This window comes from Lepidochelys kempii, chromosome 20, assembly GCF_965140285.1.
Source record: "Lepidochelys kempii isolate rLepKem1 chromosome 20, rLepKem1.hap1, whole genome shotgun sequence".
Taxonomy (NCBI): Eukaryota; Metazoa; Chordata; order Testudines; family Cheloniidae; genus Lepidochelys; species Lepidochelys kempii.
Window position 1 is genome coordinate 25,094,853 of NC_136399.1, and position 13,527 is coordinate 25,108,379.

General features: G+C 57.4%; 1 protein-coding gene across 17 annotated transcripts in view; it reads right to left on the bottom strand.

The window, feature by feature from the left end:
* Positions 1-13,527, bottom strand: part of CACNA1A (calcium voltage-gated channel subunit alpha1 A) — a 194,538-nt gene that overhangs the window by 70,502 nt on the left and 110,509 nt on the right. For 8 of the 17 annotated variants that reach the window (XM_078849574.1, XM_073319217.2, XM_078849573.1 and 5 more), the window contains exons 9-20: positions 11,723-11,826; positions 10,866-10,981; positions 9,889-9,945; positions 9,402-9,500; positions 7,879-8,088; positions 7,128-7,240; positions 6,380-6,492; positions 4,946-5,077; positions 4,540-4,612; positions 3,813-3,930; positions 3,052-3,119; positions 686-792 (exon numbers count right to left, since the gene is read on the bottom strand). In XM_078849574.1, the coding sequence (XP_078705700.1) occupies positions 686-792; positions 3,052-3,119; positions 3,813-3,930; positions 4,540-4,612; positions 4,946-5,077; positions 6,380-6,492; positions 7,128-7,240; positions 7,879-8,088; positions 9,402-9,500; positions 9,889-9,945; positions 10,866-10,981; positions 11,723-11,826 (1,310 nt within the window). Of the gene's footprint in view, positions 1-685; positions 793-3,051; positions 3,120-3,812; positions 3,931-4,539; positions 4,613-4,945; positions 5,078-6,379; positions 6,493-7,127; positions 7,241-7,878; positions 8,089-9,401; positions 9,532-9,887; positions 9,946-10,865; positions 10,982-11,722; positions 11,827-13,527 lie in introns of those variants that run through there. The other 9 variants (XM_078849570.1, XM_078849569.1, XM_078849572.1 and 6 more) reach the window with 9 other exon arrangements.

Genomic DNA, 13,527 nt, shown 5'->3' on the forward strand with positions numbered 1-13,527 from the left:
AGCTGGGACTGGAGTAGCCGGGAGCTCCTCCCATAGCTAGTGCTTCTGCCCTGCTCCCCACGGCGCCCTCTGCTGCGAGGAGCTGGGACTGGAGTAGCCGGGAGCTCCTCCCATAGCCAGCGCCCTGCCCCGCTCCCCACGGCGCCCCCTGCTGCGAGGAGCTGGGACTGGAGTAGCCGGGAGCTCCTCCCATAGCTAGTGCTTCTGCCCTGCTCCCCACGGCGCCCTCTGCTGCGAGGAGCTGGGACTGGAGTAGCCGGGAGCTCCTCCCACAGCCAGTGCTCCTGCCCTGCTCCCCACGGCGCCCCCTGCTGCGAGGAGCTGGGACTGGAGTAGCCGGGAGCTCCTCCCATAGCCAGCGCCCTGCCCCGCTCCCCAAGGCGCCCCCTGCTGCGAGGAGCTGGGACTGGAGTAGCCAGGAGCTCCTCCCATAGCCAGTGCCCTGCCCCGCTCCCCACGGCGTCCCCTGCTGGGAGGAGCTGGGACTGGAGTAGCCGGGAGCTCCTCCCACAGCCAGCGCCCTGCCCTGCTCCCCTTGTCTCTAGCTGTCCTGAGAACAGACCCTGCAACATGAGCCAGTGCCGAGGCTCAGCAGCCCACGGTCAGACACAGCGTCACGGAACAAGAGAGCTTGAGGGCTCCGGTATGTGCCCTGGCCGCCGGTGTCGCTACCTACGGCACTTACACCGCTATAGACATGCTGGCTGCAGACAGGGGGCTCACTTCCGCCACCTCCTTGGCTTTCTGTAGTGCAAGTTTTTGGTTGGCCACCTCCTCCTCTTCTTGTTCATCCTGATAGGCACAGACACGGGTGAGCTTTAGCGGCGTTTGATCCCCATCAACCCTGTCCCTTTGGCGACAGAACCATTGGTGTGTAACTCAGCCCCCCCTTTCGGGGGGGTTGGTGTGTGAGACCACACAAAGGGTGACAAGCCTGCTGCAGCCTTGGCAAACCGCTCGGGCATAGGTGCTGACTCCGCGGATGGAGCACCCCCGGGGAAAAAATGGTCCCCCTCTGTCAGCACCTCCCCCTCCCTCCCCACACCTCCTGCCGCGGATCAGCTGGCATGCAGGAGGCTCTGTAGGGGAGGGGGAGCAGTCAGGGTGGGGAAGGGGGCGCGAAGAGGCAGGGTTGGGCTTGGGGGAAGGGGTGGAGCAGGGGTGGGACCTGGGGCGCAATAGGGGTCTAGCCCCCCCAGGGAAAGGACCAAGTTGGCGCCTGTGAGCCCAGGAGACTCCTGCTTCAAGATCCAGGGCGATACTTGCAGCTCCCCAGCCGGGTGTGGCCGCAAGGCGAGGATGCCCATCCTCCCGCTCCATGAGCTAAGGGAGAATTCAGGAGCCCCAGGTCAGACCACGGGACCATCAGCTCCTCTGGTGTAAGCTCCTGGCTAGCACAGGGCACCACCAGCACCCGCACAGCCAGCCCAGCAACTGGGATTCGACCGCAGTATCCCAGCCCGCAAGAGCCTGAACTGGTGTGTGCTGTGGACGGAGAACAGGCAGGAACAAATTCTGCCAATGCTCGAGCCTCAGCAATGGCAGGGAACGGATTAGGTGAGATGAGCCCAAGTGATCCCAGCGGGCACCCCGCGCTGCAGAGGAAATCGAAAAAACCACAAGAGTCCTACCAATCTGACCTGGAACGGAAGTTCCTTCCCCACCCCAGATCTGTAGACCCCAAGAACATGAGCCAGGCTCACCAGCCTGGCATTTAGACACAGGATTCTCTGTACCACCTCGGAGGACTGGGCCCACCCCAACCAGTGTCCTGTCTCCAGCTGTAGCTGGTCTCGTTTGCTTCAGAGGAAGGTGAAAACCTCTCAGAATACATCATCCCTAGCTGCTAGCTGTGTAGGCCCTAGGACACACAGCTGAGGAATCCTGATGCCACCGCTCCCATGGACTCCAGGGAGGAGTGTGTGATCTGCGTCTCTCTGGGGCAAAGGAGAGGCTGGGGCTGAGGGGCGGACAAGGGAGTGTGTTTCTCTTATTGCATAAGGAAGCCAGGAGTCCAACAAGCTCCCGGGGGCGAGAGGTAGGAAACAGGTGACGGAAGATTAGCCAGAAAGCCCAGGGGCTGGGGCAACTCCTGCGCTGGAAAGAGCAGTGTTAGCAGCTCAGCCACGAGCCCACTCCTCACCTAGAACAAGGGGGCAGCACCACCATGTTGCGCAATGGACACTTGACAAAATTACTGGACGTAGTGATGGACATTGGCGGGGGGCAGGAGGGGGCTCCGGGCTGAGGCAGGGGGTTGGGGTGTGGGAGGGGGTACGGACTCTGGGCTGGGGGTGCGGGTTCTGGGGTGGGACCAGAAATGAGGGGTTCAGGGTGAGGGAGGGGACTCTGGGTTGAGACAGAGGGTTGGTGGGCGGGTGTGTGTGAGGGCTCCAGCTGGGGGTGCAGGCTCTGGGGTGGGGCTGGGGATGAGGGGGTGGGGTGCAGGAGGGTGCTCCGGGCTGGGACCAAGGGGTTCAGCGGGTGGGAGGGGGATCAGGACTGGGAAAGGGGAGTGGAGCGCAGGGGTCTGTGTGTGCAGGCTCGATGCAGTGCTTACCTCAAGCAGCTCCCAGAAGCAGCAGCATGTCCCCGGTCCAGCTCCTATGCAGAGGTGTGGCCAGGCGGCTCTGTCCACTGCCCCGTCCGCAGGTGCCGCCCCTGCAGCTCCCATTGGCCATGGTTCCCGGCCAATGGGCTGGGAGCCGCGGAGTCAGTGCTTGGGGAGGGAGGAAGAGGCAGTGTGCAGAGCTGCCTGGCTGCGCCTCCACTTGCAACAGCAGGGACGGGGAGCTGCTTGTGGGGAGCTGCCCGTGAGCACCCCCCACGGACCTCAACATTTTTACCATGGACACTTGTGTCTGTGTACGGACACGTTGCCGACCCCTGCGAGGACACTGCTCGCGGTTCAGCCCTCAGGACGCTCCCTAAGGAAGTTCGACTTCCAAAGGGGCCCCTAGGGCTGCTCTGAGATCTCAGGGCTCCTGAACCCCCCACTCCCCGATCATCCTGCCCTGGCCCTGCCAGGCAAGCCAGGGAAGTTGCTCCCACCTTGGTGAGCTCCTGTGCGTTAGCCAGGTTATCCACGGCGATAGCCAAAAACACGTTCAGCAGGGTATCTGGTCACCCAGTCAAGGCAGAGCCAGCTCCAAACACCTCTGAGGCCAAGGGCAACCATCCTTGCCCCAGCTCAAGCCACGCCTGGCTTTCAGCATATTCCCAGGGCTCTCTCAGCATAGGGGGCGTGGTCTGTGATGCACATGCAGAGCTCGCTTGCGCCCGCAGCACCTGGGGTTTCCTTGCAGGTCTCCCATCCAAGGACTGGCCCAGTGTACCAAGGACTAGTTTCACAGCCCCAAGCTCCAGCTGCTCCAGGCCTGATCCAGAGAATCGCTCTCTTCCCTTTGCCTACCGAGACAGCTAGCTATTTCTAATGCACCCATCACTGGGGCGTCTGAGCCCCACAAAGAACACCACTTCACCCTTCACTGACGAGCCCAAAGCACTCCTTCACACAGGTGTCCACTAATCCTCACAACCCTGGAACGTCCCGCCACTGAGGGAAAGGTCGCCATTATCCTAATATAACAGATGGGGACGCAGAGGCACAGAGAGAGGAACTGACTAGTCCGTGGTTGCACAATAAGCCAGAGGCAGAACTGGGAACAGAACCTAGGAATCCTGGCTCCCAGCCCCTCCTGCTCTAAGCACTAGACCCCACTCCCCGCCCAGAGCTGGGGTTAGAACCTAGGAGTTGGATTCCCTCTAGAGCCTGCTTTCTTTCTCTCCTGGGGCCACCGAGCAAAGGATACAGTTACCAAACAAGGTCAGAACAATGAAATAGACCGAGTACACCATCCCCTGATGGACTCCGCCCTGAGATTTGATACCATCGTACATTACCATGTTCCAGTCTTCGCCAGTCAAGATCTGAAAGGGAAAAGAACAAGGCACCACAGGAGGCAGAGAATCCTTTCAGACAGTGCGCAGGGGCCCACGCCACCCCCATGACCAACCCTGAGATGGGAAGACAGGTCTCCAACCCTCTTTGAGCCATGGTGAACATCGCACCATCAAAATGGGGGCGGGTGAGGGAGTGGGTGCAGTCTGTTTTTGCTGGATGGCTTACTGGAAATCTTGGAAATGGGGCCTGGGAACTTTCTTGGCCCATCATGGAAATAGTGGGGCATCTTTTAACCCAGTGTGTTTCCTCCCAAAGGGTTCAGCAGGCATTTGAGTTCAATGGGTGCCCACAACATTGGCCTGCTAAACCCAAGGTTGTGAGTTCAATCCTCGAGGGGGCCATTTAGGGATCCAGGGCAAAAATTGGGGATTGGTCCTGCTTTGAGCAGGGGGTTGGACTAGACGACCTCCTGAGGTCCCTTCCTACCCTGATATTCTATGAGTCTATGAACACAGTGAATGACAATCGCTTCCCCTTTGTGGGCCTTTCCCCTAAGTTCACGCCGTGATGTCTCTTCCTGTTTCCCTGCCCAGCTCTAACCGCCTGCGACAGCGACCGAGTGGTGGAGCGCGTACCTGAAATACTGTCATTATTGCTGCTGGGAAAGTATCGAAGTTGGTGGAAGGGGTCCCGTCGTCAAAATTGAACCTGCACAGGGGAAACACCAAACCAACACACACAGGCATATTACTCACACCCCCCTTACCTGCCTGCCATGTCAGAGGGAAAAGAGTTAGCCAGGAGTGTCTGATCCAGTCCCAGCCTTTCCCAGCAGATGGCACTGTCGGGGAGCGGGGCAGGACTGCTGGCTGCGGGAGGCACTCCCAGCTACTGCAGTCCCAGCCTCTCTCTGCAGGAGGCGATACAGGGGCACTGGCTGGGACCAGCTCACTATTAGTCCGGTCCCAGAGCTTGGTGGGATCTTGGAAAGGCAACAGGTTGGCTGAGGGCTTGGCTCAGAGGGTCCCCCCAATTACTCACTGGCCCCCAAAGAGCTGCATCCCCAAAAGGGCAAAGACGACGATGAAGAGGAAGAGAAGGAACAGCAAGCTGATGATGGACTTCATGGAGTTCAGGAGAGACACCACCAGGTTCCGTAGGGAAGCCCAGTACCTGTGGAGAGCGACCAAAGGAACCACAGGTGAGCCCCTGGCAGCGTGTGATCGGGTGATGGCAGACAAGTGCACACATATCGATGGGCAGATGTACACGTGTGATTGGGTGTTTGTGTCTGTGGCCGTGTTATTTGCCGGCTGCATGAGACAAACTCAAATGTGCCTTTAGATCGGAGGTGGGCAAACTGTGGCCCATGGGACACTCTTGCCCGGGCCTTGAGCTCCTGGCCAGGGAGGCTCGCCACTGGCCCCTCCCCTGCTGTCCCCCCGCAGCCTCAGCTCACCCTGCCGCCAGCACTCTGGGCGGCGGGGCTGCAAGCTCCTGCCGGGCACCGTGGTTGCGAGAGCCGCCGGCCTGCCCTGGTGCTCTAGACTGCGCGGCAGCGTGGCTGGCTCCTGGTGCTCTGAGCGGCATAGTAAGGGGGCGGGTAGTGGGGGGATTGGATAAGGGGCAGGGGGTCCCGGGTGGCAGTCAGGGGACAGGGGGTGGTTGGATGGGGAGGAGGTTCTGGGGGTGGGGGCGGTCAGGGGATGAGGAATTGGGGGGTTGGATAGGCATGGGAGTCCTGGGGGACCTGTCAGGGGGCGGAAGTGTGGATAGGAGTTGGGGCAGTCAGGGGACAGGGAGCGGGGGGGGGAGGTTGGATAGGGGGTGGCGTCCTGGGGGGGGGCTGGTTTGGGGTGGGGGGTCCCGGGAGAGGGCGGTCAGGGGATAAGGAGCAGGGGGGGTTTGATGAGGTGGGGATTCTGAGGGGGGCAGTCGGGGGTGAGAAGTGGGAGGGGGTGGATAGGGGGCAGGGGCCAGGCTGTTTGGGGAGGCACACCCTTCCCTACCCGGCCCTCCATATAGTTTCGGAACCCCGACGTGGCCTTCAGGCAAAAAAGTTTGCGCACCCCTGCTTTAGATGTTTATACGGTCATGGCACAGCCTAGGGCTCACAGTTAAAGGTGAACACCAACAAACGGACACACACACGAGCATGTGGACACACACATGCACTCAAGCACACACACATTGTAACTTAGGGTTGCCAACATTGCATTGAAAAAATAAGAGACTGTTTTCTTAGCACCCCTGCCCTACCCCTCTTCCCACTGTTATTATAATTAATAATTACTGTTAATAATAAGCAGTACTCTGGGGGGTATTTCTTGCTGCTTTTTGCATCACTCAGCAACTCCCAATCTTGTTGTACAGAAATAAAAAAGCAACGGACGCCCCTTGTAATAAGGGACTGTTGGCAACCCTAAGCGTACCCCCCCACCCCCCCATACACACACTGGAAGCAAGAGAACTTACTTTGTGATTTTGAAAATACGCAATAACCTGAGAGCTCGTAACACGCTGATTCCAAAGGATGTTCCAGGCTTCATGACAGCCCAGATCACCTCAAAGATGCTCCCTATGATAACCTGCCCGAGAGCAAAGAAGCATATTAGTGGCCTAGAAAACACCCTGGGCCTTGGCTGTGCAGGGACCCTTGGAGCGGACACCTCCCAGCCTCTCCCACCTAGGGGCTGGCAGCATGCTCAGGACAGGCTGTGTATTCACACACATGACTCCAACACCTGTACCCAAGGGCACACACATGATCACAGGCACATGTGCGCACCCACCTGCCAATGCTCACCTCTGTGCATGCACTCCCACCCTGCCCCCCGTACCTACCCATTAGCATGTACAAATGCGCACAGACACAATCCTGCCTCCAACCCCATGCAGCTGTAAATCCGCACGAACTCCACAAGGCCAGATTCTGATCACAGCTGCACTGCTGTAAATCCCGATTAACTTCAGTGAAGTCAACTTCAAGGGAGCTACTGTGAATTTACACTGGTGTAACAAATCACAGAATCCAATGGAGCTATTCCAGATTTACACAGTTGTAACTGAAACCAAAATTGGGCTCAATGGAGATACTCCAGATTTACACCGGTGTAACTGAAACCAGAATATGGCCCAACGGAACTGCTCCTGGTTTAACGGGTGCAAGCGAGCCCAGCCACCCCTTGCAGGCCCCGTGGCGGGCAAGGAGGTGCGGACTTACGGCGCAGTCGAAGCAGTTGAAGGAGGAGTGGAAGTAAGGCCGCGTTCCGAGCCCGTACATTTTTATAAACATTTCGGACATAAAGAGTCCTAAGAAAATGAATTCTGCATAGTCTGTGTGAGAGAGAGAGAGAGAGAGAGAGATGACTCAGACCTGCCCAGATCTCCCTGCCAGCTCCCTCCCACCCTGCTGCTCTCTCCACTAAGAGAAACCCAGAAATTAAACTGCCCATTGAATGACCCACTAATAATCTCTTCCATTCCTAGAAGAAAAGGAGTACTTGTGGTACCTTAGAGACTAACAAATTTGTTACGTGCCACAAGTCCTCCTTTTCTTTTGGCGAATACAGACTAACACGGCTGCTACTCTGAAACCTTCCATTCCTAGAGCGCCCTCACCCCAAAGGATCACGGAGTGCTTTGCCATCTGATAGACACTCACATAGGGAGACTGTCCGTTCCCACCAAAATCCTCTGGTGCAGGGGGTGTGGCAGCTGGTTAACAGCACAGAACAGTGCCGCGCAGACAGCAGTCACCCGCTCTGGGGTGGGGCACAGCGGCTGTTTAACCGTCCATAGTAGGGACACCGCCCTCAGTGGTGAAATGCAGCCACCTGTAGGGCTGGGGTGCACCAGAAGTTAAACAGCCATGCCATCGAGGAGAGGAAAGGAGGACTCCTCAATCCAAGTGAACCATCTGAGGGGATGTGAGAAAGAAAGGAGCGTGTGCTCAGGCCGCCGGCCATACTCACAGAGGAAGTCGGATAGCCAATCTGGCTGGCTGTAGTGTACTATAGCAACACACAAGGTGTTGAGTGCTACCAGACTGAGGACTGTCCAGTAAAAGGCCTGAGTTTTGACCATTCGGCGGATATAGAAACGCATCCTCCTCTCCCTTTTGTGAAAAAAGGTGGAGTTTTCCAGCTTGGCACTTTTGATGCTGGCTCGAGCAAAGGGTGAACCTGCAGAGGGAAGAGAGGAAGGTTAGGAGCAGCCCCTGGGCAAAGGCCCCAACATGGCTGGAACAGGTGTTAGAGGGGGCAGTTTATTGGGTTTCCCCATTCCCCGAAATAGCTAACTCTCCACCCGCTTCTCAGTTGAGTAACATGGCACCTGGGCCGAGGATCTCAGTGCACTTACTGGGGTCAGCCTGTAGGACAGAAAGAGAAGGATCCTGCATCCAATAAACTGCAGTGTGTGTGGCAGTGTGACCCAAGGACCTCCGGATGCCAACTGGCAGAGGGCCCAGGAGTATACAGGGGAACAGGGATCCCTGGGTGCACTAAAAGGGGTTATGTAAGGTGGCTACTGAAAGCCTGTGTCACGCTCATCCTCATAATCTTTGCAAGAGGTACATATGGAGAATATGCGAGGAGCGATGAGTATATGCTAAAACTGATCTTCCCTTGGTCTGGGAGTTAAGGCAGGTCACCAAAAGGTGGCCCACATACTCCTGCCAGGCAGGGGAAGGAGATGCTTCTCTCTCTAGCCAGGAACATGCAAACTGCAAATTGTCTGGTACACAATAGACGCCCATTTACAGTCTGAGCAAAATGCAAATTAACAGATTGCGGGGGCTGGAGGAAAACACAAAACCAGCAGGAGTTTATGGGTAAGACAATGAACTTCTGAAACTAGGTGAACCCCCAGTTATTCCTTTAATTGGTGAAGAAAATTGGAGAGTGGGCTTGATCTTATGAGAATGGGTCTCAACCAAACTGGTTGAAAACTCTGGGGACAGAACTTGGGGTATCTTGTAGGAGATAGGGGAGTGCCCTGCCCATTAAGGTTAGTCTCTAGAAAGTGTGTTACGATTTTGCTTTATATATAATAACCATTTGTTTCCGATATTCTTACTTGCTATCACTTCCATCTCTTCTTGTTTTCACTGTATATCTCAAAGCGTGTTAAGCTAAGTGGTGATCCTGCATAGAATCCACCAAGCTGGTGTGTCTAACTCCTTTGGGAACAGCCAATTTCAGAGTTGTGTGAGTGTTCAGTGGAACAGGAGCGCTTGGAGGACCTGGGGTTCAGCAAATGCCTATCACTAGCCTGTACAGACAGAGCAAGGCCTGCAGGGACCTGGGGAGCGGTGCCAGAGGCTGGTGGTTTCAGGGAGCTGGTCCACAGCAGGGACAGATACAATTCCCTAACACTAAGGGCAAGGGTGGTCAGGTGACTCACAGCCCTGGGAAGCGTCACAGCGGCAGACAGGTTTGTCCTTTCCCGCATCACACGGTGCCCACCGTGGCTGCACACAAGGCTGCGGACCTACCCACTGAGGAGATGTCGGCCAGCTGATCATCTGCCTCCTCCGGGTTCAGCAGGTCTGTCTTGCTTTTCTTGATGGTGGCTCTCCGCAGAGCTCCAACAACAGGAACATGGCAAGAGAAACAGACATTATCCTTTGGGTTTCCCAGTCAGACTCTGTACAGTGCCCTGGCTGGAAGGGGCTGGAATAGCCAGGAGCACCCCCTTGGTGACCCTGCCCTGCCCCCTTCTGAGAGGAGCTAGAGAAGCCAGGTGCTCCCCACACAGCCAGTGCTCCTGCCCCACTCCCTACAGTGCCCCCCGCTAGACGAGGCTGCACCAGAATTTCTCTGCTGTTTTTCCTATCTCCAGAACTTTTTGGAACATGGGCAGATGAACAGCACCTGTTTATACTGAGCCCTCAAGCCAGCCCCCTGGACTGCCCACCATTAGTGCAACTGTGTTCGGAAGCCCCCGGGGAGCCACTCGGCATTCAGGGGCACACAGCTTACCATCAAACGGGAGCCTCTGCTCTTCCTCCGTCTCATCCTCTGCTAGGATCACTTCTTCTGAGGGAAAAGAACCGGGAATTAATCTAGGCAACAACACGCCCCTGGAATTCTGGGGAAACTTCTTAAGCTGTGCTGGGATGGGGCCAAGTTGAGTCCGCTCCAGTCAAGGGCCAGAGCGAAGGGCATCTACGCTACCACATTTCAGGGGGGAGGGGCCCCATGGTGCCACATCGAGGTCCAATGCAGAAAGAAGCCACATGGCCAAAGGGCCCCTACCACAGGGCACCCCTCCCCAGGGCACGCAGGAGGTGGCGTGCTGGCTGGAGGGCCCTAGCAAGGGGAAGGCAGGCTGGAATGCCCTGGGAGGGAGGAGGGCTCAGGTGGAAAGGAGTGACTGGGAATATGGAAAGAGGTGTGGGGTCCGCATCATTCACTTCACTCCCACCAGGACACCCATCTCTTGTCCTAGCAGCTGGTCAGTGACTCCATAACCCTGCCCTGGAGGGGTGAGAGGGGAAGAGCAGACGATGTTGCACCAAAGATCAGAGCCAGGGGGAATGTTCACTTGGGAGCCTGCATGGAGCTCACTCAGATTCCGGGGCTCCTTGCTGAGTGGACTGACAGGCTGGGTTCATCGAAAGGGGCCCAAGTTTTCGGGGAGATCTTGGTGTTCCAGATGCCACCTTTGGGCCCAGCCCCAGAGATGTGTTTAGGTGCCTAACTCCCACTGATTTCAAAGGTGCCGCAGTACCTTTGGTGATCTGGGCCTTTGAGCCTTTGGGTGGGTTGGCAACTCAAACTGAAAGCCAGGGCAGGGGATGCGAACCGACCCGACACATACTTCCCAGAGGCAGGGAAATAGCATCTGCCATTGCTGGGCAGAGGCCCAGAGAGGGGCAGGGACCTAGTGCATTAGAACTGAGAAGAGTATGCTCCCCCCATCCCCGGCTGGCATTGTGGTAGAAAGGAGTCCTCACCCGCTTTGGAGATCCACTCCATGTAGCCGTTGAGCTCCCTCTCAATCTGCTGCTGCCGTCTCAACTTGAGAAACGCCCGCCGGTTCTCCACCCGCTCTCTTTCCTTGGCAAACTCCCTGCAGGCATCAAAACAGTCAAACTGTCTGCCAGGCTGCCCTGCACATGTCTGAGCAGGTGGGTATCACAAGGAGGGGGCAGAATGCACCTCCTCCCCCGAGAAGGTGCTATTTGGGGCACCCTGTGCATGCGGAGTGTGTGTGTGTTTACCTGTGTGAGAAGGGTAAGTGTGTCCATGTGCCTGGTATGTGTGACCATGTCCGTCTATGCGGTATGTGTGCGCCCATGTATCTACATGGACTGTCAGGGGTGTACACATAGTGTGTAAGACGTGCACCTACACGTGTGTCCGGATATACGTGTGCCCACGTCTGTGGGTGAGCAGCATGGCTGTGGGTGCAGGGCGTATGCCAGGGAATCCAATAGCAGCCATGGCAAAAGCCCATTGGGTTTGCTCTGACCCCTTCCCGGAGGATCGCACCTAGGACTTCTCCTCTGCAGATCTCCCAGCTCTTTACAAGGTGGGTCAGTGTCACTCTCCCCGCTTTACAGGTGGGGTAACTGAGGCACAGAGCACAGAAGTGACTTGTCCAAGCTAATGCAGCAAGTCAGTGGCAGAACCTAGGAATCCTGACTTCCAGGTTTCCCCGCTCAAACTACCAGAGACCACTCCCCTCCCAGAGCTGGGAAGAGCAGCCAGGTGCCCTGGCTTCCAGTCCCATGCCCTATTCCCTACAGAACATCCTGGGACCCTGGAAGTCAGTCGAGAATGCAATCCAGGGCAGGGGCCACACACTTACCCAGACAGCACCCCCAGCACAAGGTTCAGCATAAAAAAGGAGCCAATGATGATGAGGGGGATGAAGTACACCCAGTTCCAAGTGTTCCCTGAGGCATCGTTGCTCTGGGAGAGAAGGGAGTGACTCAGCCAGTGCGGGCTGCCAGGGCCAGGCTGTTCCTTCCCTCCAAGGAGGGGCTGGTGACCACGGACCCCAAGCAGCCGGCCAGCTCAGCAGGCCCACTCCTAGCCTACTTCCAAGAGAGCTGAGTCTGCTGCCCAGCCCCCATTAGGCTTAGGGTGACCATATTTCCCAAAAGGGAAAACCCTGCCAAGCTGGCATCAGCCACTGGCCCAAACTCCTCCCCCATGCAGGGCTGGCCTGAACCACCCACCCATGCTGCTCAGCCCCCAGGCCCACATGGGGCCATCCCGCAATGCTCACCCCCCCCCTTGGCTTGTGCCACTCAACCAAGCTGCTACCCCCCGCCTCTTGCCCATGCAGGGCTGGCCTGGCCAGAACCACTCACCCGAGCCGTCACCCCCTGCACGTTCCTCCATCTCCTGCTAGGCGTCGCATGCCATTTTTTGGGCAAAACTGGGCATCAGTTGGCAAGTGCAAATGGGACAAATGCCAAGTTTTGCCAAAAAAATTTGGGACAGCTGGGACAAGGCTTAAAAAAAGGGGCTGTCTCGGCCAAAACGGGACGTCTGGTCACCCTACATAGGATGGGCCCTGGCACCAGTGGGGTCAGCACAAACAGCCCCCGGCAGCCACAGACGGACTAGGCCACGGGGACTGATTACCTGTCCTGCTGCTCAGGTTGGGGCGCCTTGGCAGGGGATGGGGAGAACATGCCCAGCTGATGTCCCTACGCTCCTCCCAGAGCCAGGGCTAGAACCTGGGGTCCCGACTCTCAAAGCCCTGCTCTGCCTGCTAGGTTACACGCCTCCCGCCAACACCCTGGCACTAACTGCTGCTTGCAAACAAACCATAGGCCACTCTGCCGGTTCCCTCCCACAGCCACTGCCCTGAGGTGCTCAGAGTGAACCCAGCCGCTCCCCACTTTGTGCCTTGAAAGCAGACATTAGCAGCAGGTCATGGGTTTGCTCCAGGGAAGGTGCTAATGGACTCTTCTCCTGACTGGCTTCTTTGTCCTCCCCTTTGTAGTGCCAGGGGCTGGAGGGGCAGGAGCGGGGATGGGGCGCTTTGTGAGCCTCTGCTCCATGAGCTGCTAAAGATTCCTTGTCCCCATTTCTCGCTGCTAAATATAGGCCAAGGAACAAAGTGAGCGGCAGTCTCCCGGCTGCTCAGCCTAATGAGAGCCCAGAGTGCAGCAGAGGGGTCTGGTGACAGTGGTGCCTGGGGAGTGGGGAGCATGTCAAGGGGCCTCAGGGCCTCTACAGACTCTGCCATGCCCACCATCTCCCCATAACTGCAAGGGGCAGACTGGGTCCAGGCTCCCCTGCTGTGGCAGCCTTGTTAGGGCAGCTGCTCCACTCCCGTCCTGAAGGGACCTGAATTCTGCAAGGTGCTTGTGTCCTGCCAGATGCCTGGTCAACAGCTTGGCCTGTGGCATGGCCAGGGTGCCTCAGGATCTGCACTAGGAGCTGGGGGGGGAGGGTGACTCCCAGCTTGCGCAGACATACTTGGGCTAGCTGTTATTGAGTAGAGCCACCAGGGCAGCGGCAGCATGAGCTAGCTGCCCCGAGCACAAACTTACTTGGGGCCCATGGGAACATCCTCGGGGCAGCAAGTCCGTGGCTGCTGCTTCTAATGCGCTATCTGCACACGGGGTGGCAGGAGTGCATCTGTACGAGCTGGGG